Source organism: Camelina sativa, chromosome 8 (genome assembly GCF_030686135.1).
Source record: "Camelina sativa cultivar CO46 ecotype springtype chromosome 8, ASM3068613v1".
Taxonomy (NCBI): domain Eukaryota; kingdom Viridiplantae; phylum Streptophyta; class Magnoliopsida; order Brassicales; family Brassicaceae; genus Camelina; species Camelina sativa.
In genome coordinates, this window is record NC_141887.1 from 2,011,509 (window position 1) to 2,030,146 (window position 18,638).

An 18,638-nucleotide genomic window follows, 5' to 3' on the forward strand; every position below is an offset into this window, starting at 1 on the left:
AATTATTAGTTTTTTGTAGAAAATGACATGGGCATGGCAACCACCGCAAATATAAAAATATTATTAACCTGATTGGAACAACTTTTAAATTAGGTTTGATACAATTTTGGTTTTATTTTAAGAACCAAAAGAAAAAAATTGAGGATAAAAAAACAGATTCATATTAGTTATTTTGGCATGGTCGGTTAAGATCAGGTAAATCAGATTAATAATTGGCGACCAGAAAAGAAAATCGGATTCATAATCTCTTTCCCTAAAGTGACTAAGGGGACCATTAGATTAAGCCTGAAAGAGAAAGAAAAAATAAATAAATAATTACTTTTGATGGTTTAAGAAAAATAAAACTATTGTGTCTACTTGGGAATAATATCGACTTCAGATACAATAAGGAAAGTGAAAAAGTTGGATATGATACCTAAAGAAGAAGATATGATTGAGGAACAAGAAAGGAAGATATGTCATCGACTTATCAAGTCTCCACGTGAATTTGACATAACTCGATCACATTCTAAGAAATAGAAGATAATGGAGTGGGAACAATGGAAGTGACTCCAAATTGCAAAATTTAGCATTTGTAAGCTTGTTTAAATCAGGCACAAAAGTGTGTGTACTGGTCCCATACCCTTATTACCTACTTCTGTTTGTTCCTTTGTTTCATCCCAAGATGCTTCCCTGTAAATTGTAAATCCCATATCATCAACCCATTTGCTTTATCATCATCTTTTCATATTTGTTCAAACCATTCTAATCTGCATTGTCTATGTTGTTTCTCACAGATGACTAGGTTCATCGAATCCTTATTACCGCTAACAAGTTCCTATACTTGATTTACCAAAACAAAACTATATGTGCTTCTACTGCTATGGAAAAGGCCGGTTTAGGATAATTAATAATAGAGGTGAACAAATCCATAGCATTACGAGTTGTAATATTAAAAAAAACACTGAAGCAAACAACAGTACCTGATGTCGTGGACAGCTTCACTTGTCTGAATCAACTAGCCCCAAAGTCTTCCTTGTTTTGTCACGGAGCTCCCATATGCTTCCTGGAAAAAGTACTCTTTCTTTACTTTTCTGCAGGATGGTCATCAATCCAAATGCATTTTCTTCTTGTCGGAGACAGCAAGATCAACAATGCAGTACTCTCTATATTTGAAAATTATTACAACATAATGCCTCCTCAATCACTCCAAGTGAGCAAGAGCCAGCATACATGTTGTTTCAAATAAAATAAAATTAATCTTTATGCAAAGCAGCAACAAAGTTAACACAAGTTTTCTAACCAAATACAGAATGAGTTTGTACCAACCAGTCACGCTGGCTATGCATCCAGATTTCGACCATTTCACTGCAATTTGCAGGAAGGGATGTCTAAAAATCAAGGTCTACACAAAATAGCAATAGCAAAAGTTGATTTTGCAGCCACTATTTATGTATACTTTATTTGCAAATGACTTGTAAATTTAGTATTAATGGCTCATGAACGCCACATAAAACCACAAAACTTTCCAATATTGAAACTCAAATCACGATAAAATAGTAATACCTGAGGTGATTGATGATTGTAATTAAGGATAGCTACTCCACCAATGAATTTGCGCGTCATGTAACCACAACAGTAGGGGCTCATCTGTAATGGCCCTCCAACTTGATCTTGATGTGATCTTGATAGAGAACGGCCAACCAAAATTTTGTAGCTTTCTTGGTGTTGGTCACCACTGTCATCAAGCTAAAAGGCGTGAGATACTGTTGCAACCAATTCACTGCTACATCAAGAGCTTTCAAGCAATCATGGTTCTCTATAAAAGTCATTTTCTTCTCTAGTATTGTGTGGCAACGCAAGCACAAAAATGAAGGTACGGTCTATATCTACAAAAAAAAAAGTTAACTAACTTGTAGCTAACACTTACCAAAGCTTATTTTCTGGCAGTTTTGGGGCTGGATGCATCATAAGTTCCGGGAGAATAGCAAAGAGCCATTGAAAGATGCTACAACTGGTAATATTACTGTACTTCTCGGATGCTTCTTTTCTTGTCAAATATGTACAAATAGGAAGCGTATTTGAATCCTAGAAGAATAGCAATAGGACTTAAGCAAGCATTTCAGGACTGTACTTCTCACTACTATAACATCCATTTCTAGAAAAATAAACTGCTGACCTGATTAAAGACTAGGATCATGCACTCGTGTGCAAAGCATTGTGATTGGAGTCAGCTAGCTGAATAGAAATCCCACCTACTTAGTTTGCCTGACACCAAATTCGTATTACACGTTGATTTTGCGAGTGTTAGCAGCTAAAGTAGATCTCTCCCAAGCAATTATCATCCAGTAAATGTCATGCACCCACGTGCCTGTTGCAACAACAACACAGTTTCCCTATTTCCTGAGCAAAGCATATTTTCCATGTTCATACTTTTCTAAAAAACAAAGAATTCCATTTCAGGTAACAGCTATTCCATCCTTTCATCTCATCCATCCCTTGATAGCCAAGATATTTACCCCGCAGCATGTGCTGGCTCCAGATACAATACTGGATTCAGAAAACAAGTTAATCTGTTCCAGGAAAGCTCCTTCGCAGGACCCACGGAAAATATAGAAGAACACCTCAAGGATGAGAGAAACAGTGACTTCTTTGATGGATTTCTCGCCATTGGAACCCTTGGTGGAGAAACACTTCATGATGAACCAACAACACCGACATTTGGCATGTCATTTGAGGACCCAGCATTAGACAATGCGGATGTGACTGAGAATGATTTGAAGCTCATTAGCAATGAATTGGAGAAGTTCCTTGAGGCTGAAGCTAAAGAAGGACACCACCAACCATCAGGAAGAAACAGCGACACTAACACTATTGCATCCACCATTGAGGCCATTGAGGGGCTAGATGCTGAAGAAGATATTCAGCCAATGAAGTTTCCACTCCAAGAATATCTTTTTGGTTCTCTAAACGAATTCCCAGAAACAAAGAATGCAGGGAAGAAGGAAAGGGCATCACTTGGTGAACTGTTTCAAATAACAGAAGGGCAAGATAAACACTCAGAAAACATATATGGGAAGAAAAAGAAGCAAACCAGTTCAGCTCACAAGTCCGCAAAGCATCTTGTCAAGAAGGTACTGAAAAAGATACACCCATCCTCAAGGAGCTCTGTCAGTGGTAAAACTGAAGTGGATTCCCCAAAGAAAAAGTTCCAAAAGGTTGGCTTTTTCTGCTCTGGATTTTCAATACTTATAATCTAAAACGCCTACATGATACATCTACATCTTGAATTATACACCAAACGTTAGATGATTTATCCTTACTTTGATAGCATCTATACATGTGCAGAATTAGCTATAAATGCACCAATGAAAAGCTTAATCCTAACAAACTTGATTTCCATGTGAGGAGTGCAGATAGTACAAGTTTTCCATAAAAAAGTACATCCAGAAGACTCCATAATGGAAAGCGAAACATACAGCAGCATGGAAAATCCAAAAAACCGCAAATCAAATTCTATTGACTTAACGTCCGAGAAGGTGAACCCCTGTCATGAGGCAAGTAAAAGATGTATCCAGTATGAGCTGAGAAGTTCTCGCTCAGCTAAAAACGGAGAACACTGGATCAAAACAGACGAAGACTGTAAGTGCACCATCACATGTAGAATTGTTTGCATTATCTCATCTAACTGAAAGGAAGAATATGATTCTATGTTTCCACACACATGTAGGATAGCTATTCGAAAAACAATTTTTTGATACATTAACATTTAGGCATGCACAAGTGTTCTGGTTGTAGCCGAAGCAGCTAATATAATCCATAATTGCTTTGCAGACTTTGTGTTGGAGCTGTAGAAAAGAGATCAGAAGAAATACATAAATTAAGAAGTGTGAGTGTATTATGTCACTTCATGCATGTGTGAATTGTGTGGTATGATTAAGGAAAATGTGTTCAAACTTACTGGGAACGTTAACTACGCCCCTCTATGTAATAATAAATGTTACAGGGTGTTATAATAGTAGCACGATATCTCATATACATTGTTTGGAGTACTCAAACTAAGAGAATGCACGCATAGATTCAAATCCAATTATGTTTTAATTTCAGAAGAGAGACACGCTATCTGTCTCTCAACTGATAAGCCACAAAAGAACTTACAATCCACCATAAAGGACAAGCGGCTATCTTAAATTTTAATGCATTAATAAACCTATGCCGGGGTAAAAGCCTATATCATTTTTTTGCAACAATAACTAAAAAAAGTAGCCTTCGAGCCAAACCTGGTATAGAGCTTCCACAATAGTGACCATTGAACTAAAGTGGTGGAAGTTCTGCAAGAAGAACACCACCTGTTTCCATTCTCCATGACTGGTCGACCAAGGCTGCTAACTCTCTGCAGCAAGGTTCATACAAAAAGCGAGAGAGGAACACTAGTAGTCAATGTTAAAGGGTAACATAGGATTCATGACTGCTATGAGAGCTCAAAATGAGTTAAATTAGGACAGGCCATGATGAATACATGAAAAATGATTTTTCCGGAAAAAAAATTATACAATAAAAATTTTCATGAACAGCTATTTGCGCAGAAGAGGCACTGATTCAATTTCCATAACTTTTCATGAAGGTAAAGAAACAGTAGAAAATCACAAACGTAGAAGCGCTAAGATACAAAAAAATGAGCATACCTTAGGTCATGACTTACAACAAGTAAAGTCAGTTCCTTCTTAAGGTGCTTCAAGAGCTTTGCAACATCTGCACGTGCTTTCCAATCTGTTTGCAGACCAAAATCAATGATGAAATAGTATGAGAAACCGTCATGATTTTCATGCAAAAGAAAAGAAAATGCAGAGCATTTGCAGAGAGAACGACAAAGCAAAAAAAATCTTCTGAAAATAACGAGATGCAGAAAACCCAGAGAGACAAGGACATCAAGCACCTGCCGCTACAAGTACAACAGGATAGGAAAAAATAAATTTACACAAACCCAAGAATTAGAAGCAAGATACAAAATTATACCAAGACCAGCGAGGGGCTCATCTAGTATCAATAAATCTGGAGTTTGGACCTACAAAAGGCAAGACTATTTAGAACAGGTCACAGTTTGGAACACGTCAAAAATTCTTAGTTCTCACCAACTGAATAGCTAGTGCAAGCCGACGCTTGTAGCCTCCACTTAGTAACTGGGGATCTTTATCAAGTGGGATGCTGTCTAATCCAACCTAACGATTTTCAATAAGAAAGCAACTATGAGACGAGATCGCTGGACCACAATATAATAACCATTGTCCGAACAAGGAGTGAGATACCCAATTAAATGCTCTCTGGAGATTCGAAGTCAGATGTTCCTTCAACTGCAAACTACCTTTTTGCCTTGGCCAACCAAAAGTAATTTCATCAAGCACATTATCTGCTACAAAGAATCTGACCACAACAAACAAAAATAAACCACATCAATATTTTCTTGCCAAGTAAAACAAGCAGCATCAAACCTGATATAGTCTGATACGGTAGAACAGAAGATAATAATAATGACTAAATACCTCTCAGGAAACTGGAAAACAATGCCCACCTTTTCAGTGGGCAGCAACTCGGAATCCGCCTTTGGCTGGCCATCATCCCCATATCTTTGGATACAAATGGAGCCTGATGTTGGTTTGTTTAGTCCAGCAAGAAGCTGCAGAAGAGAAGACGATATAAACTCAGAAGTTGCTAAGACTACAACTCAAAGAACAAGCGTGAAGTCAATAACTACGTATGAGAAACCTGCAAAAGGGTAGTTTTACCGCTCCCACTCTTCCCAAAAATCAAGCCAAAGCTGCAAAAAGATAAAAAAGAATTGAAACAGCAAAATTGTTTTACTAGGCATATATAAAGTATAGACGATATCTCAAGTAAATTGTTTATACAGCGGAACTACCTTTTCTCGCGCAGAGAAAAATTAACTCCGTTCAAAATATTCAACTCTGTTCCAGGAGGACGGTAGCAGACATCCCTAACCTTAATACAAGGTAAGACATTATCACCAACCAATCAATCAATTTTATTTTTAGCATGAGTGAGTGACGAATTTTGAAAACCCACCTCGATGCAAGAATAATCGCAAGAGATTAACCGAGGCTTCTTCGTCCTCCGAATTTTCAATCTGTTGCAGAAACAAACAAAAACAACGATGTGAGGAATCAAGTAGCAGCGATGAAGAGTAGAAAGAAGAATTGAAATGATTATGGAGGTCGTGAAGAAGTGACGTACGGTTGCTTCCAGCCAATTGCGACGGAGAAGAATGATGCTGGTGGTTCAGCGATGCCGGAGATATATGCTGGGCTCGAAAACGTCGACACTGCCATTGTCAGCTCTCAGCTGTATGATCCTTCTTCGCCAATTTCTCGAATTAAGGAAGTTGAAATCTACGATTAACCAAAAAATTCGAAATCCCCGGATGATTTCTAAAAACCAAAATTGGGCCTTTAATGGGCTTTTTGAAGCTATTTTGTTTTCTTTTTCAATGATCTCTCTATTGTTTGGCCACCCGGTTCAAGAGCTGAATGTTAGTCTACAGCAGGAGAAGTAGCAGTGTGCAATATACAATTGCAAAAGAACAGTGAAAAGACAGAGATGGAGTATAATTATTGTGTTTAGCTTTCAAGAATGCTTTAAACGTTAAGAGTTGAGATCGATACAAAAACCCTTTAAAACATAAAACCCTCACCTAAAAATAGTTAAGTAGACAACAGTGTTGAAACCGAAGTCGCAAATCCGACTCTTAACAAAAGACTCTTGGTAGTAGTATTATATATAGTGGCACACTTAATCCTTCTCTTTTGGAATGTCCTTCTTCGGAATCTTTGTCCCTATTTCCTTTGGTTTTATGGCCTCAGCTGCCCTGAAATCCGCATCAAACTCATTAGTACACACACACAGAGAACTTGCTTAGTGAAGCTACAGATCTATCACTAATACCAACATTGCTCAATCACACAGCTATGCCTACCCAAACCACTGCCATCATAATCAATCTTTTTATGTTTTACTCAAGTTACAAAATCTCAGATTATCTTAGAATTTTAAACAATTGATGATCATAACAAGTATCTTTACAATATCCACAAGATCTCATTTTGTATAAAGGATTATACATGTATACAAATTCAATCAAAGAGAACCAATTTGCTTCTATTGACATCTAACGGACTAGCTCGTTACTAGTTACTAGCAGCTGCAAATGAGATCCACTAAGCTCACGGCTTAAAATCGAAAATGAGAGAGTGAACCGGTTTACGAAATTCACAAACCCCAAACCAACATAACACACCTTCGCAAAACAGAAATCATAAGGAATCAAGAGAGAGAGAGAGATAGAGAGCGAGAGGGAGGACTTACGACTTGGAGGCGGCGGAGGATTCTTCTTCGAGCCAGTGGCGGATGTGCTTGACGTTACGCCTTACGACGGTGGCAGTTTGCTTGACGTCGCCCTTCAATAACAACACCACGGCGCCTACTCCAACCACCGTCGCTATGAAATTCGTCAAACCCATTCTTCCGATTAAAGATCCGTAAACTCAGATTGCTCTGCTTCTTGTTGGAACGCTAGGGATTTTTTTTAAAGAGGGCTTTAAGGTTTTTTTACTTGGTGAAGCAAGGCTGATGATTCGTTCGTCGTGCGTGAGTTCACTGTAAACAGTTTTTTATGGGCCTTTTGTTATGCATATATGGACTCTTTTTAGGTAAATTAAAAGCCCATTTAGCTCCACAACATTTTCTTTCTTTAAACCGATCTCCATCGAGTTTCAGACATCACGATCGGTGAAAATAGTCTGTCTTAGTTAAAAGAAACTACGTATTAAACAAGATGAAGCTGTGTACTTCATTTGACGTGATGATAGCTTCGCTTGTTATGATTGAGTGCAAGTTTGAGTCGAGAGATATTAATTAATTGATTATCTTATCTCATACTAGAAGATATATATGTCAACATATATGTACATGTTGTTTTCATTAGCAACTCTATCATCAATAGTAAAGTCAATACAGAATCTCTAATTATCAATATATACTTTATCTTATGTGAATATGTGTCTTGTTAACATTGTTTGAGGGATTGTTTCACGTTTGGTGAAACTCATTTCTTCTTATTAATATATATGGGATTCATCTAAAGAGCGATTCTATATATATATAACCACAACTAGCTAATTAGTTTATGTTTTGTATGCATCCGTCAAAGTTTTAAGACCATAAAATACATACATGTGTCAATAATTGATATTCTTACATTACAGTTTTAGAAATAGGAATATCCCAATATCGTCTACGGATGCATGCTTCTTTAACAATGACGGTTCATATATAATAAATGATATAATTAATTATTAAAAAAAAAAAAAAGTAAAACCACAATCAATAAAAAGGATTCATTGTAATTCCAGTACAATTACTTAAAATGAAAATCATAAATCAAAGCTTATCAAAAACACAGTAACAAAAAGACAAGGAAAAGATTAATGACGATGCAGCTGGCGAGAGGGACAAGACGATGCCTTAATGTTATGTCAAATTAATTAGGCAGCGTAGATGTGGATATGAAGAGCGATAAGGGAGACAGTGATGCAGGCAAAGAAGATGAGAGTGTGAATGACAATGGCTCCACCGCTTGTCTGAAAACCGCCAAACTCAACCACTTTGGTCTTCCCCGGAAATTGAAACAATACTCCGGGCGTCAATACGATGAACAGAATCACCGACATTAAGACTGGTCCCCAATTCAACGCCATATCAATGTAAAGAATCAATCAGCTAGTTGATATAAGTATACAATCTACGAGTTTAGTATAGGATCTAGGTATAGTTGTACGTTTTGATGCACAGATGTATGTATCTTAATTTATAGAATGCTTGGATTAACATGGAAGATCTTAATGAAACAGTGGCTTGAAACGGAGGAAACTACGAAGTTTGCATGGTGAAGGAAAGAACTATTCTCTGCAGCTACTCGATTGTGTCATAATTATTTATTATAATAACGACATACTATGTATTGATTGTTGGGTATGCTAAGAATCTGATTCTTGTCTCACAAACATGTGGTCTGTCTCTTGTTTTTTTTGTTATTAGAGACACTTGCCTTTTATTTTATTTTTCATTTGGCTAGAAGAGACAATGGCCTTTGCGAGTATGTCTTTATTTTGAGTGCATAGTAGTAAGTAATTCAATAAATGCCGCCTAGTAACTTTATATTTGTAAGAAACACTTACTCCTGACTTATTTGAAGACAACATCAAATGGATAAGTTTATATTAGCTGATCGAATAATTAGGAGGCGACGTTATGTGCCAAAAACAAAGGTGATAAAATCAATTGTTGTCCATATGATTCTTAGAACTTATCCATATCCGAGTCAAGCCGCTCACATCTTCATTATTTATTTTATTTTAAATAAAGATCACATCTTTATTTATTATATAATTAAAACGCATGAGTTATATTTCTTTTTATTTATTGAGGCGATTTTTTTCTTTTGGTAAGAAGGCGATTTTTTTTTTTAAATAGCATGTTGGTCTACTATAAAATCTTTCTATGTATTTTTCCTCATATAAAAACACAAGGGAAAACGACTCTTCACCCTATTGTTGATATCCAAACGCGATCCTTGATAAGAAAACGTATAACCGAAAATAATAGATAAAGAAAAAACATATAACTAAACAAACCAACCATATTCATCATTGGATTGAATGCCAAAAAGTAAAACAGTGTCTTATGCTCTGTTGCAAAGAATACATCAGACATGCATGCAAGTTGTGTAACTTGCGTTCATCTAATTAGAGCTACTGGCCAAAAAAAAGACATGTTTGCAAGTTGTGTGTTATTAAAAATTATAGTATTATTATTACAAACCAAGATTAAACCTATCTAATGACAGCCTGACAGGTCACGGTGCACCCATCACACATCGATTATAAAGTGCTCTGAGCCTCTGAATTAATGATAACGGAAAATAAACTTAGAACGGGTAGTTGATACTTCATGATCTTTATATTGATAATGACACCACTCACACTACCATAAAACATAGCAAATGAAAACAGTTGTATTCTTTTAATTGGATTCTCTTCTTTTAGTGGGTATATGTGTCCCTTTACAAATACAGCTAATTGTATCTTATGAAATAGTAGAAGTGACAATATATCCAGACCAGAAAATATATAGTTATATTGCTTCTAATATGAAGATAATTATTTTCATATTTTCTCACATGTATCTCGTTTCCTAACGTTCTCGAAATTCCGTCCGAAGAAATAATTAGTTGTGGTAAGATTTCATTCAATCGGTACGAACAATAACAAGATCAAGTGACGTTATTACTTTAGTTTGGGAGGCAGTCACGCATGTTAGACATTTTTGTATAATTTCGTTAGCCAACTCAACGTACGTGCATGTATATTATAGTTGGTAAAAACTAGACTATTCCACATCTACTAATAAGATTAACGTGTGTTTTAGTCGGGCTATATATATTATTCTAGTTTTCGTAATTATGCTAATCACACTTGCATTTATATATTTATATATATATTTTTTGGCGGCATATTTATATCTTCTTTAGAGAAAATAATGAAGAAAATGTATTACATTATTTGTTAACGATAATGTTGAATAGCTATGGCGGCACGGGATAATAAACCTTAATTAGAAGACTGAAGCGTGCCGGCACACGATTAAAGAGAAAAAAAATGGACGGCACGCACATAAACAGAAGTACACAGAACATTGAAGAAGAAGAGTGACCGACCAGTAGTGTGACAACAATCCTACATTTAACCACTCATTAATATTATCGATCCTTTCCTTTTTTTTTTCCACAATATTATTATTATCGATCCTTTTGTTCTTCAATTTGTACACGTCTTCCTTAATGAAATCCACTAGTAAGTTATAAGAATCGTAATTTAAACAGATTATTAAACAGTAATCACGCCTTTGTAATAATAACTTTTTACCGATTTTAGCTTCCAAAGGCCAATTTTGTCTTTTTCAATTAAAAGACCATAAAAAGGATAAAATCGTGTCAAAGACAGACAGACAGACAGACAGACGAATATTCAAAAAGAAGAAAAGAAAAAAAAAAGTTGTTTTTTTCTTTCTCTCTTTCCCAAAGACGACATATTTCGCCGATCGCCGTCGTCCTCTGATCCGAATCTTTCCCGGATTCTCCCGGTGGTGGAGATAAGAAACAAAGGAAACCCAGAAAAGCTATATTTCTCAATGGCGTCGACCACGCGAGAAAAGTTTGTGTCTTTCATAAACAACAGATGGCTCGTGTTCGTGGCTGCCATGTGGATACAGTCTTGTGCTGGCATGGGTTATTTGTTCGGAAGCATTTCTCCGGTCATCAAAAGCTCCTTAAACTATAATCAGAAGGAGCTTTCCAGACTTGGAGTCGCTAAGGATCTCGGTGATAGTGTCGGCTTCATCGCCGGTACTCTCTCTGAGATCTTGCCTCTCTGGGCCGCTCTTCTTGTTGGAGCTGTTCAGAACCTTTTCGGTTACGGTTGGGTTTGGCTTATCGTCACCGGTCGTGCCCCGGTTCTTCCTCTATGGGCTGTGAGTTATTTGATTATTTCTTCCATTCTTTGATATCTCCGTTGGTTAAAGAAACTTCATGTGGCCCCTTCAGATTCATCTGTGGGCGAAAGTTTTTGGGTACGGAGCTAAAAAAAATTGGAGACTTTCTATTTCGAATCTCTGAAACTGTTTTGCTTTTAAGGTTGTTTGGTTTACTAAACGTCGCTGTCAATTTTATTACAGATTCCTCTTCTTTTTTTTTTCTCTTCATCTCTTGTTCTGTTTTTGTTGAAAAGGTTCTGCTTCTGGGGAGTTTGTTAGCATTTCTGTTGATGATGTAGTCTATTGGCTGGTTCAACTTGATCATAGTCTTAGTATGTTCAGTTCTATGCTGATACAACCCTTTTTTGAATGATTTGATTCTCTTTGTTTTCAGATGTGTATTCTCATATTCATTGGGAACAATGGTGAAACCTACTTCAATACTGGAACATTAGTCTCTGGTGTTCAGAACTTCCCTAAGAGCCGAGGTCCAGTGGTTGGTATTCTCAAGGGGTTTGCTGGGCTAGGTGGTGCGATCATGTCTCAGATATATACAGTGATCCACTCATCTAACCCAGCTAATCTCATTCTCATGGTCGCTGTTACGCCTGCGGTTGTTGGTGTTTCCCTCATGTTCTTAATTAGATCCGTTGGTGGTCACAAGCAGATCCGTCCCACCGATGGAGCTAGCTTTACTTTCATCTACGGTGTCTGCCTTCTGCTCGCTGTCTATCTCATGGCAGTTATGCTTATTCAAGATGTGGTCGTCGTTAGTCACAACATCATCACTGTGTTCACCATTGTGTTGTTTGTCATTCTTCTTGTTCCAATCTTGGTTCCAATCATGACAAGTTTCTTCACAGAGACGAATGAGCCTAATGACACAATCGAAGAACCTCTTGTCCCAAAACGGGATGACCAAGAACCGGGACTGCAGACACCTGATCTAATCTTGAGTGAAGTGGAAGATGAGAAGCCAAAGGATGTAGATTTGCTTCCTGCCTCAGAGAGACATAAGAGAATTGCGCATTTGCAAGCACAGCTAATGCAGGCAGCTGCAGAGGGGGCAGTTAGGGTGAAGAGACGTAGAGGGCCTCACAGAGGAGAAGATTTTACTCTAACGCAGGCACTGGTGAAGGCCGACTTCTGGCTCATATTCGTCTCCCTGCTGCTCGGTTCTGGTTCGGGTTTGACAGTAATTGACAATCTTGGTCAGATGAGTCAGTCTCTTGGTTATGATAACACTCACGTGCTTGTCTCTATGATTAGCATTTGGAACTTCCTTGGACGCGTCGGCGGTGGTTACTTCTCCGAGCTTGTTGTCAGGTTTGATATCTCAGAAAGCCTATGATCTGTGGATTACATCTCTTCTTTTTGTGCTCCTGTTTTGATCTTGATTTGAATGATGTGCAGGGACTACGCGTATCCAAGGCCAGTAGCAATGGCTTTGGCCCAGCTAGTAATGTCAGTAGGACACATCTTCTTTGCGTACGGATGGCCCGGAGCCATGTACATTGGCACGTTGTTGATTGGACTCGGATACGGTGCCCACTGGGCTATTGTCCCAGCTACTGCCTCTGAGCTGTTTGGTCTGAAGAAGTTTGGAGCTTTATACAATTTCCTGACACTGGCAAACCCGGCTGGATCCCTGGTGTTCTCGGGTATGATTGCGAGTAGCATCTATGACCGGGAAGCAGAACGGCAAGCACAAGGATCCGTGTTTGATCCAAATGACGCCCTTAGATGCAATGGTTCTATCTGTTTCTACTTGACGTCACTCATAATGTCTGGATTCTGCATCATCGCTTGCATCTTGAGTATGATTCTTGTGCGTCGTACCAAGTCCGTTTACACTCACCTCTATGGCAAGACCCGCACCTAAGATCTGTTCCTTAACATATGTGATCGTGCTCAGCTTCTTATTCTTTGGTTTTTGTTTTCGATTCTCCGATGATACAGAAGTTTTCGTCACTGTGTCGATTTTTTTTGTTTGTTTTCTGTATCAATTTTGTTGTCGTTATTGTCAATTTTGTATTTGATTTGTACGTTTTTTTTTGTATTCATATCCGCGGCAACATCTACGCAAAGATCTTCCCATGTATAAAATAAAATTTCAGTTTCAAATAAATGTTTGGGATCTGATTAATCTTGAGAAATAGCTCAACCAATACAATTTAAGAAGTTCCATTGTGGATTATGGTGACATTTTAATATAGCATAAGCTTCAGAATTTATATGTTTTATGTTTTATGTTTTGAACATCGTTCAATAAAAGCTAGTTAAAAGCAGAGCAGTCCCTTCGAATCTCTCCTTGGTTTCCAACCTTAACCCCAACGCGGCCAAGGTTCCTCATAGCAGAAGTAAAAGCGGCGTAGAATTCTCCGGCGTTGTTAGCAAACCTCATCACTGTAGACTGAGACGAAAGATCGTTGAACAGAACTTGATCGGAGGTGAAAAGGCCTTTCCGAGCCACGAGATTCTGGTAGTATTGATTGTCGAAGACACGTCCGGTGGTTAGGTCAATGTCTGCGACTTGGTCTGGGTCCCAGCCAGCACGACGGCAAGTTTGCATCAGCTGTTGTGCGTAGGCCGGGTCGAGCGTAGGGTCCAGGGGCATGAAGGTAGAGAAGTTGTAGAGACGGTTGGCGAAACGGTTGCAGTGAGAGAATCCAATGGTGTGTGCCCCTGAGAGAGCAATCATGTCGGTAAGTGAAAGCCCGTTACTAGCGAAGTTCTCGACTAAACCTCTCACGTCAAGCCCTGGTTCAGGTATCTTCCCAGTCACTCTAGACGCCTTGGAGACGAGCCCGTCTCGTCTTCCTAGCTCCACATTAAACCCTGGCCCTCCAGCCTGCCAATGTAGCATAGTTTATAATGTTGACACATGGCTAATCAAATGAAAAGTCATGGCGGAGCGTGGACTTACGAGGACGACGACGTCTCTAGCAGCAAGAGCCAAAATATCGGCACATGACACAACACCTGGACATAAAGCTTCTACAGCGGTTTTCGCCTTGATCACAGTGTCGAAACCGTCTCCGGCGAGAGATTTATTGTCCGGCGCGTCCTTCTCTGCGTCTTCATTCTCAGATGCTATCAACACAGACGCATCACATCCCTACAAAAAAAACAAACCAAATTATTCACAACTTAGGGGAACCCCCCCCCCCCCCCCCCCCCCCCCCCCCCCCCCCGAACAACATAATACAACTTTGTAGATCTATTAACAAGCCTCGACGTTTTGTACATACTTCGACAAAACAGTCGTGGAAGAACATCCGTAATGTTGCCGGAGCCGTCGTGAAAGTTTGTTGGAATTTTGTAGTAACCGCCTGCTGAACGATGCGCTCCACGTTGGGGCATGTGGAGGAGTAATAATTCTCCGACAGTTGAGCACCCGACTCGGCCACCATGTAAAAGAGCAACATCCCCAAGAACCACATCATCATCACGTTTCTTTTTGCATCGTCACTGCGACTACGAGTATCCATATTGATAGGTTTTGTCCTTTGTTTCTATTAACCTCTTCTCTTGATACAGTCGTCTCTTGAATATATAGGACCTCACCAATCTTTTTCGACCCTCTGATATGCCACCGCATTTATCTATGGCCGCTGGATATAGTCTTATAGTATAAATGTGTTTTTAGTTTTTTGTCAATGAATAAACGTAACAGAAATAAAAAATAAATGTTTATTGAGTTTTTGATGATTAAAATCTCTAGTCACATTCACAGGTGAATGCCAGAAGTTTTGCAACTAGGATCTTCTCACCTTTTACTTAAGCGAGAAGGTGAATGCCAGAATTAAAATTTCTTGAGTTAGAGGGTTTTACTGACAGTGACATTCTAACAAATCTCATTAGGTCAGGTCATCTGCATGGAAACGTTTCTGATGAGAGATTTTAAAACCAAATTGTCTTGATGAAACGTATAAAGAATAGCTAACTAATACATTGTCGTTAAACAAAAAATGGATAAATTAAATTCAAAATATGAGTTTGAAAAAAAGTCTTTGTCCACCCCTAATATGACAATGATTTTGACTGATCCTTGAATTCAGCGGATCGGAATACCTGTTCTAATTTAGTTCATCAACTTTAGCTCAACGGTTCTAAACATTGAAGCCGATATTCAAAGTAAACATTTAATATATCCAAATTTGGTTTCTTCCAACACAGCTTTCTTTTGGTATATGAATATGATAATTCAATTTTTAATCTACCATATCACCGCACTAGTTCTCTTTCTTATTATAACAGAAACTTTAACAATGATTCAAATTGCTGTTTAGGTTAAAGTGTTATTTTCTACCAAAAAAAAAGAATAATGATAGCGTGGTGTAAGTCAAGATGATCTCTCTGTTATGCTCATTTCAATTTCAACCACAAATATAATAAAACTATTTTATAAGCTCATTGTAGGTGAACAATATACTGTATAAATATTATGAGCACACGTCCCCAAACTACAAGAGCATAACCAATTTTTTTTTCCCCTTTTTTGACAGCTTAACTTTGATCTATAGAATTAATGTTTTTAATTATCACTACCAGAAACTCGTTGCATTAATCTAAATTGACCTTTAGTAAAAAAATTGATTCGTAGTATATGATGAAGAATCCGTGTTTGTTTCAAGAGTCAATGAGTCATCATGACTCGTGTCGTGAGTGACATTGAGATTTTTCTTTTTTCTTTTTCCAACTCTTATTTATTTAAGAAACAAATGAATTCATGTTTCCGTACATGGGCCTAAGTTGGGCCTAATCAAAAGTGGACATGATAATATAGTCCAGGAAGGATCCAGTTAGTAAACCGGAGCGGATAAAATTATTCAGTTAGATGCTTGTTTTTATTTCATGTTTGTGAGACCAAGAAAACGAATTTTATTTGAATTTTGTTGTTCTGCTTTGTTTCATAGTTGTGGAGAGGCGATGGCTATGGGTATGACGGTAGACACGGTGGGGGAGTTAGCATTTCCGGTCTGGAATCCAATCCGACGAAGATTTCCTCCGGATTCGCCCTTCTTTGCATCTGGAAACGTCGAGCGTGAACTACTAGCTAAACAGGTACTTACTTCTTCTGGAATCTGAATCGGTCGAAATCTTTATGTAATGCTCTTCTTTTGGAATTACTCTTCACAGTTCAATTTCGATTTTATTTTCTTTTTTTTTTTTGTCCTTGCGAGCTAATTAAGATAGTGATGATATTCGTATTAGCTTTGCCCAAATCGAAGGAGGTTCTTAAGGTCGAATTGTTTCTTTCGTTGTCTCTCTAAAGGTTTTTTTTTTTTTTTTTTTTTTTGTGGAATTCATCTCCGTAGTGATGATACTTGATCCGGTTTCGATCTGTTTGGTTGTTCTGTATCAGCGGACTTCACTTGGAAGTTATGGTGTTCTAATTAGGTCTAGATTGTCAATTTGTATAAAACGATTGATTCATTCTTGTTCTGGTTTGAGATATCCATGGAATTGTATGATGTTTGTATGAGTTTAGAGTCCTAAGGAGGATTTGATTGACAGGTGGCATTGGACTTAACAGAAGATGAAATCAACCATCTGCAGATAATTGTGGAAACTGAAAGCAGGTATATGTTTTATCCTTCTTCACGGATGGGATTTTTGTTTGTTTTTCTGTTAGTAAATGTACAAGATTCAATCAACTATGGCAAATTGGCAATGGTTATAATTTGCAGATTTAGATTATTGCTTGCGAGAGTTGAATGTTTGTTTTTACATTGGTTCTTGATGTGTATACTGCAGCTAATAATCTGAACAGACTTCTTCTTTTCTTTTCTTGGTGATTCTGGTTTGGTGTCAGTTATCCTACATCTGATTGTTGGTAGTGCGTGTGACAGAATTCTAGAATATATTGTAACCAAATGGCCATGAATTGTTATGTAAGTAGTTCTCTTTCGATATCAACATTTTTATGTAGCGACCAGTAACATAGCAATGATTATATTGTGTCACTGATCAAGTTTCAATTCCAACTTTTGTCCACACTCCACAAGTCTCCGTTGATGGTCATGAGCTTCACTTTTTATGCGCAGAAGAATCTCGTGTCCCATTGCTGGCTGCCCTGAGCGCCTGAAATCTTTGGACCATTTTGAAGATCACTATAATGCACGACACACGGCGTCTTGTTCAGTATGCTCAAGGGTCTACCCTACTTCTCGCTTGCTAAGTATCCACATATCCGAAGCACACGACTCTTTTTTTCAAGCTAAAGTTGCTCGGGGTTATGACATGGTATGCACTATATACTCTTTATCTCTTTGTGCAACTATTAAGTGCCATTTTGAGGCAAAGCTCTAACTGTGATACCGCTCCTGTCATTGTTTTACATGGATATCTTTAAACTTCACCTGTGATCATACTGAATCGTCCTTATTTCTTCTCTCATGAACATATTTACGCAGTACGAGTGCCTTGTGGAAGGGTGTGGATTGAAGTTCAAGACCTACAAAGCCCGGCATCGACACTTAGTTGACAAACACAAGTTCCCAACAACATTCGAGTTCTTCAAGAGGACCCAACTCTCAAAGAAGCGAAGAGAGAAACTTCAGAGGCAACATGTATCAAAGCTGAAACACAAAGAAGACAAAGAAGAAGCTTCTTCAGATGCTATGGAAGTAGAAGACAAAGCCAGCGTTGACGGTCTTGTCTCAGCACTGTCCACGCTAACCACCGCAGACACAACTCCTTCGAATGTCAGCTTCGGTCGACGCCATGGTCGTGGGCTGACCTTTGTTCCACGGTCTGTTCATAGGGAGAAACGGACCGAATCTTCGTCTGCACCAGGGCCTACGAATTAGTCATGGTCTTATAGTTCCTAGTCTGCGTGCCACCAGGGCCAATGAATTAGTCATGATCTTATAGTCTGCGGTAAGATGTTGAAGAAAAATTTATCACATTGTTAGCTGCTGTGTGTTTTGAGAATCACTCGAGTAACACACGATCTAAAGTCTAAACCGGTCCTTTTAAGTAATTTACATAGAGCAGGACTTTGATTTGGTGCCGAATTATTCATTAAAAACATTAAAAAAAAAAAAAAAAAA

The 18,638-nt window shown here is 38.1% G+C and overlaps 7 protein-coding genes and 1 long non-coding RNA gene across 13 annotated transcripts; 3 read left to right on the plus strand and 5 right to left on the minus strand.

The window, feature by feature from the left end:
• Positions 1-43: 43 nt before the first annotated feature.
• LOC104705676 (uncharacterized) lies at positions 44-1,145 on the minus strand. Its single transcript, XR_754364.2, has 3 exons — positions 963-1,145; positions 416-672; positions 44-285 (listed from the first exon to the last, which is right to left on the minus strand). It is a non-coding gene; the product is annotated as an uncharacterized LOC104705676 (long non-coding RNA).
• Positions 1,146-1,730: 585 nt separating this feature from the next.
• Positions 1,731-4,017, plus strand: LOC104705678 (protein LAZY 1). 2 transcript variants are annotated; one of them, XM_010421730.3, is made up of 5 exons: positions 1,731-1,855; positions 1,930-1,996; positions 2,443-3,197; positions 3,396-3,621; positions 3,814-4,017. In XM_010421730.3, exons 1-5 carry the CDS (start codon positions 1,850-1,852, stop codon positions 3,831-3,833), a joined length of 1,074 nt encoding a protein of 357 aa, XP_010420032.1. In that variant the 5' UTR covers positions 1,731-1,849; the 3' UTR covers positions 3,834-4,017. The 2 variants fall into 2 exon arrangements, with proteins under 2 accessions (XP_010420032.1, XP_087317527.1); XM_087461401.1 differs by having other exon boundaries at positions 3,396-3,842.
• Positions 3,639-6,585, minus strand: LOC104705677 (ABC transporter I family member 11, chloroplastic-like). 2 transcript variants are annotated; one of them, XM_010421729.3, is made up of 11 exons: positions 6,229-6,585; positions 6,061-6,121; positions 5,897-5,976; positions 5,743-5,794; positions 5,520-5,653; positions 5,286-5,400; positions 5,112-5,198; positions 4,996-5,044; positions 4,665-4,749; positions 4,260-4,372; positions 3,639-3,827 (listed from the first exon to the last, which is right to left on the minus strand). In XM_010421729.3, exons 1-10 carry the CDS (start codon positions 6,321-6,323, stop codon positions 4,294-4,296), a joined length of 837 nt encoding a protein of 278 aa, XP_010420031.1. In that variant the 5' UTR covers positions 6,324-6,585; the 3' UTR covers positions 3,639-3,827; positions 4,260-4,293. The 2 variants fall into 2 exon arrangements, 1 of the variants encoding a protein (XP_010420031.1); XR_015563714.1 differs by lacking the exon at positions 4,996-5,044 and having other exon boundaries at positions 6,229-6,446.
• Positions 6,586-6,594: 9 nt separating this feature from the next.
• On the minus strand, positions 6,595-7,626 carry LOC109125833 (uncharacterized). Its single transcript, XM_019228260.2, has 2 exons — positions 7,357-7,626; positions 6,595-6,859 (listed from the first exon to the last, which is right to left on the minus strand). Exons 1-2 carry the CDS (start codon positions 7,509-7,511, stop codon positions 6,784-6,786), a joined length of 231 nt encoding a protein of 76 aa, XP_019083805.1. The 5' UTR covers positions 7,512-7,626; the 3' UTR covers positions 6,595-6,783.
• A 682-nt stretch (positions 7,627-8,308) lies between these two features.
• Positions 8,309-8,851, minus strand: LOC104705680 (uncharacterized). The gene has a single exon (XM_010421731.3). It carries the CDS (start codon positions 8,745-8,747, stop codon positions 8,535-8,537), a length of 213 nt encoding a protein of 70 aa, XP_010420033.1. The 5' UTR covers positions 8,748-8,851; the 3' UTR covers positions 8,309-8,534.
• Positions 8,852-10,762: 1,911 nt separating this feature from the next.
• On the plus strand, positions 10,763-13,708 carry LOC104705682 (protein NUCLEAR FUSION DEFECTIVE 4). Of its 3 annotated transcripts, none has more exons than XM_087461402.1 (3): positions 10,763-11,577; positions 11,975-12,906; positions 12,994-13,708. In XM_087461402.1, exons 1-3 carry the CDS (start codon positions 11,239-11,241, stop codon positions 13,460-13,462), a joined length of 1,740 nt encoding a protein of 579 aa, XP_087317528.1. In that variant the 5' UTR covers positions 10,763-11,238; the 3' UTR covers positions 13,463-13,708. The 3 variants fall into 3 exon arrangements, with proteins under 3 accessions (XP_087317528.1, XP_087317529.1, XP_087317530.1); XM_087461403.1 differs by having other exon boundaries at positions 11,044-11,676; XM_087461404.1 differs by having other exon boundaries at positions 11,054-11,740.
• On the minus strand, positions 13,698-15,374 carry LOC104705681 (peroxidase 55-like). Its single transcript, XM_087461405.1, has 3 exons — positions 14,832-15,374; positions 14,507-14,698; positions 13,698-14,431 (listed from the first exon to the last, which is right to left on the minus strand). The coding sequence occupies exons 1-3, from the start codon at positions 15,069-15,071 to the stop codon at positions 13,856-13,858; spliced, it is 1,008 nt and encodes a 335-aa protein (XP_087317531.1). The 5' UTR covers positions 15,072-15,374; the 3' UTR covers positions 13,698-13,855.
• A 1,069-nt stretch (positions 15,375-16,443) lies between these two features.
• On the plus strand, positions 16,444-18,592 carry LOC104705684 (uncharacterized). Of its 2 annotated transcripts, none has more exons than XM_087461408.1 (4): positions 16,444-16,647; positions 17,101-17,165; positions 17,634-17,829; positions 18,000-18,592. In XM_087461408.1, exons 1-4 carry the CDS (start codon positions 16,513-16,515, stop codon positions 18,393-18,395), a joined length of 792 nt encoding a protein of 263 aa, XP_087317534.1. In that variant the 5' UTR covers positions 16,444-16,512; the 3' UTR covers positions 18,396-18,592. The 2 variants fall into 2 exon arrangements, with proteins under 2 accessions (XP_087317534.1, XP_087317533.1); XM_087461407.1 differs by having other exon boundaries at positions 17,631-17,829; positions 18,000-18,395.
• Positions 18,593-18,638: the final 46 nt, after the last annotated feature.

Bases quoted from the DNA above. Each gene is read 5' to 3' on its own strand.
- LOC104705684 (XM_087461407.1), top strand. From the start codon at position 16,513: ATGGCTATGGGTATGACGGTAGACACGGTGGGGGAGTTAGCATTTCCG. The intron at 16,648-17,100 runs GTACTTACTTCT...TTTGATTGACAG, and splicing joins GTGAACTACTAGCTAAACAG to GTGGCATTGGACTTAACAGA. The intron at 17,166-17,630 runs GTATATGTTTTA...TTTTATGCGCAG, and splicing joins ATTGTGGAAACTGAAAGCAG to AAGAATCTCGTGTCCCATTG.
- LOC104705682 (XM_087461402.1), top strand. From the start codon at position 11,239: ATGGCGTCGACCACGCGAGAAAAGTTTGTGTCTTTCATAAACAACAGA. The intron at 11,578-11,974 runs GTGAGTTATTTG...CTTTGTTTTCAG, and splicing joins CGGTTCTTCCTCTATGGGCT to ATGTGTATTCTCATATTCAT. The intron at 12,907-12,993 runs GTTTGATATCTC...AATGATGTGCAG, and splicing joins TTCTCCGAGCTTGTTGTCAG to GGACTACGCGTATCCAAGGC.
- LOC104705678 (XM_087461401.1), top strand. The intron at 1,997-2,442 runs GTAATATTACTG...ATTCCATTTCAG, and splicing joins ATTGAAAGATGCTACAACTG to GTAACAGCTATTCCATCCTT. The intron at 3,198-3,395 runs GTTGGCTTTTTC...TGAGGAGTGCAG, and splicing joins CAAAGAAAAAGTTCCAAAAG to ATAGTACAAGTTTTCCATAA.
- LOC104705680 (XM_010421731.3), bottom strand. From the start codon at position 8,747: ATGGCGTTGAATTGGGGACCAGTCTTAATGTCGGTGATTCTGTTCATC.
- LOC109125833 (XM_019228260.2), bottom strand. From the start codon at position 7,511: ATGGGTTTGACGAATTTCATAGCGACGGTGGTTGGAGTAGGCGCCGTG. The intron at 6,860-7,356 runs GTAAGTCCTCCC...TGCGGATTTCAG, and splicing joins TCCTCCGCCGCCTCCAAGTC to GGCAGCTGAGGCCATAAAAC.
- LOC104705677 (XM_010421729.3), bottom strand. From the start codon at position 6,323: ATGGCAGTGTCGACGTTTTCGAGCCCAGCATATATCTCCGGCATCGCT. The intron at 6,122-6,228 runs GTACGTCACTTC...TTTCTGCAACAG, and splicing joins GCAATTGGCTGGAAGCAACC to ATTGAAAATTCGGAGGACGA. The intron at 5,199-5,285 runs GTATCTCACTCC...GAAAATCGTTAG, and splicing joins TCCAGAGAGCATTTAATTGG to GTTGGATTAGACAGCATCCC.
- LOC104705681 (XM_087461405.1), bottom strand. From the start codon at position 15,071: ATGGATACTCGTAGTCGCAGTGACGATGCAAAAAGAAACGTGATGATG. The intron at 14,699-14,831 runs GTATGTACAAAA...TTTTTTTTGTAG, and splicing joins TCCACGACTGTTTTGTCGAA to GGATGTGATGCGTCTGTGTT. The intron at 14,432-14,506 runs GTAAGTCCACGC...CTACATTGGCAG, and splicing joins CTAGAGACGTCGTCGTCCTC to GCTGGAGGGCCAGGGTTTAA.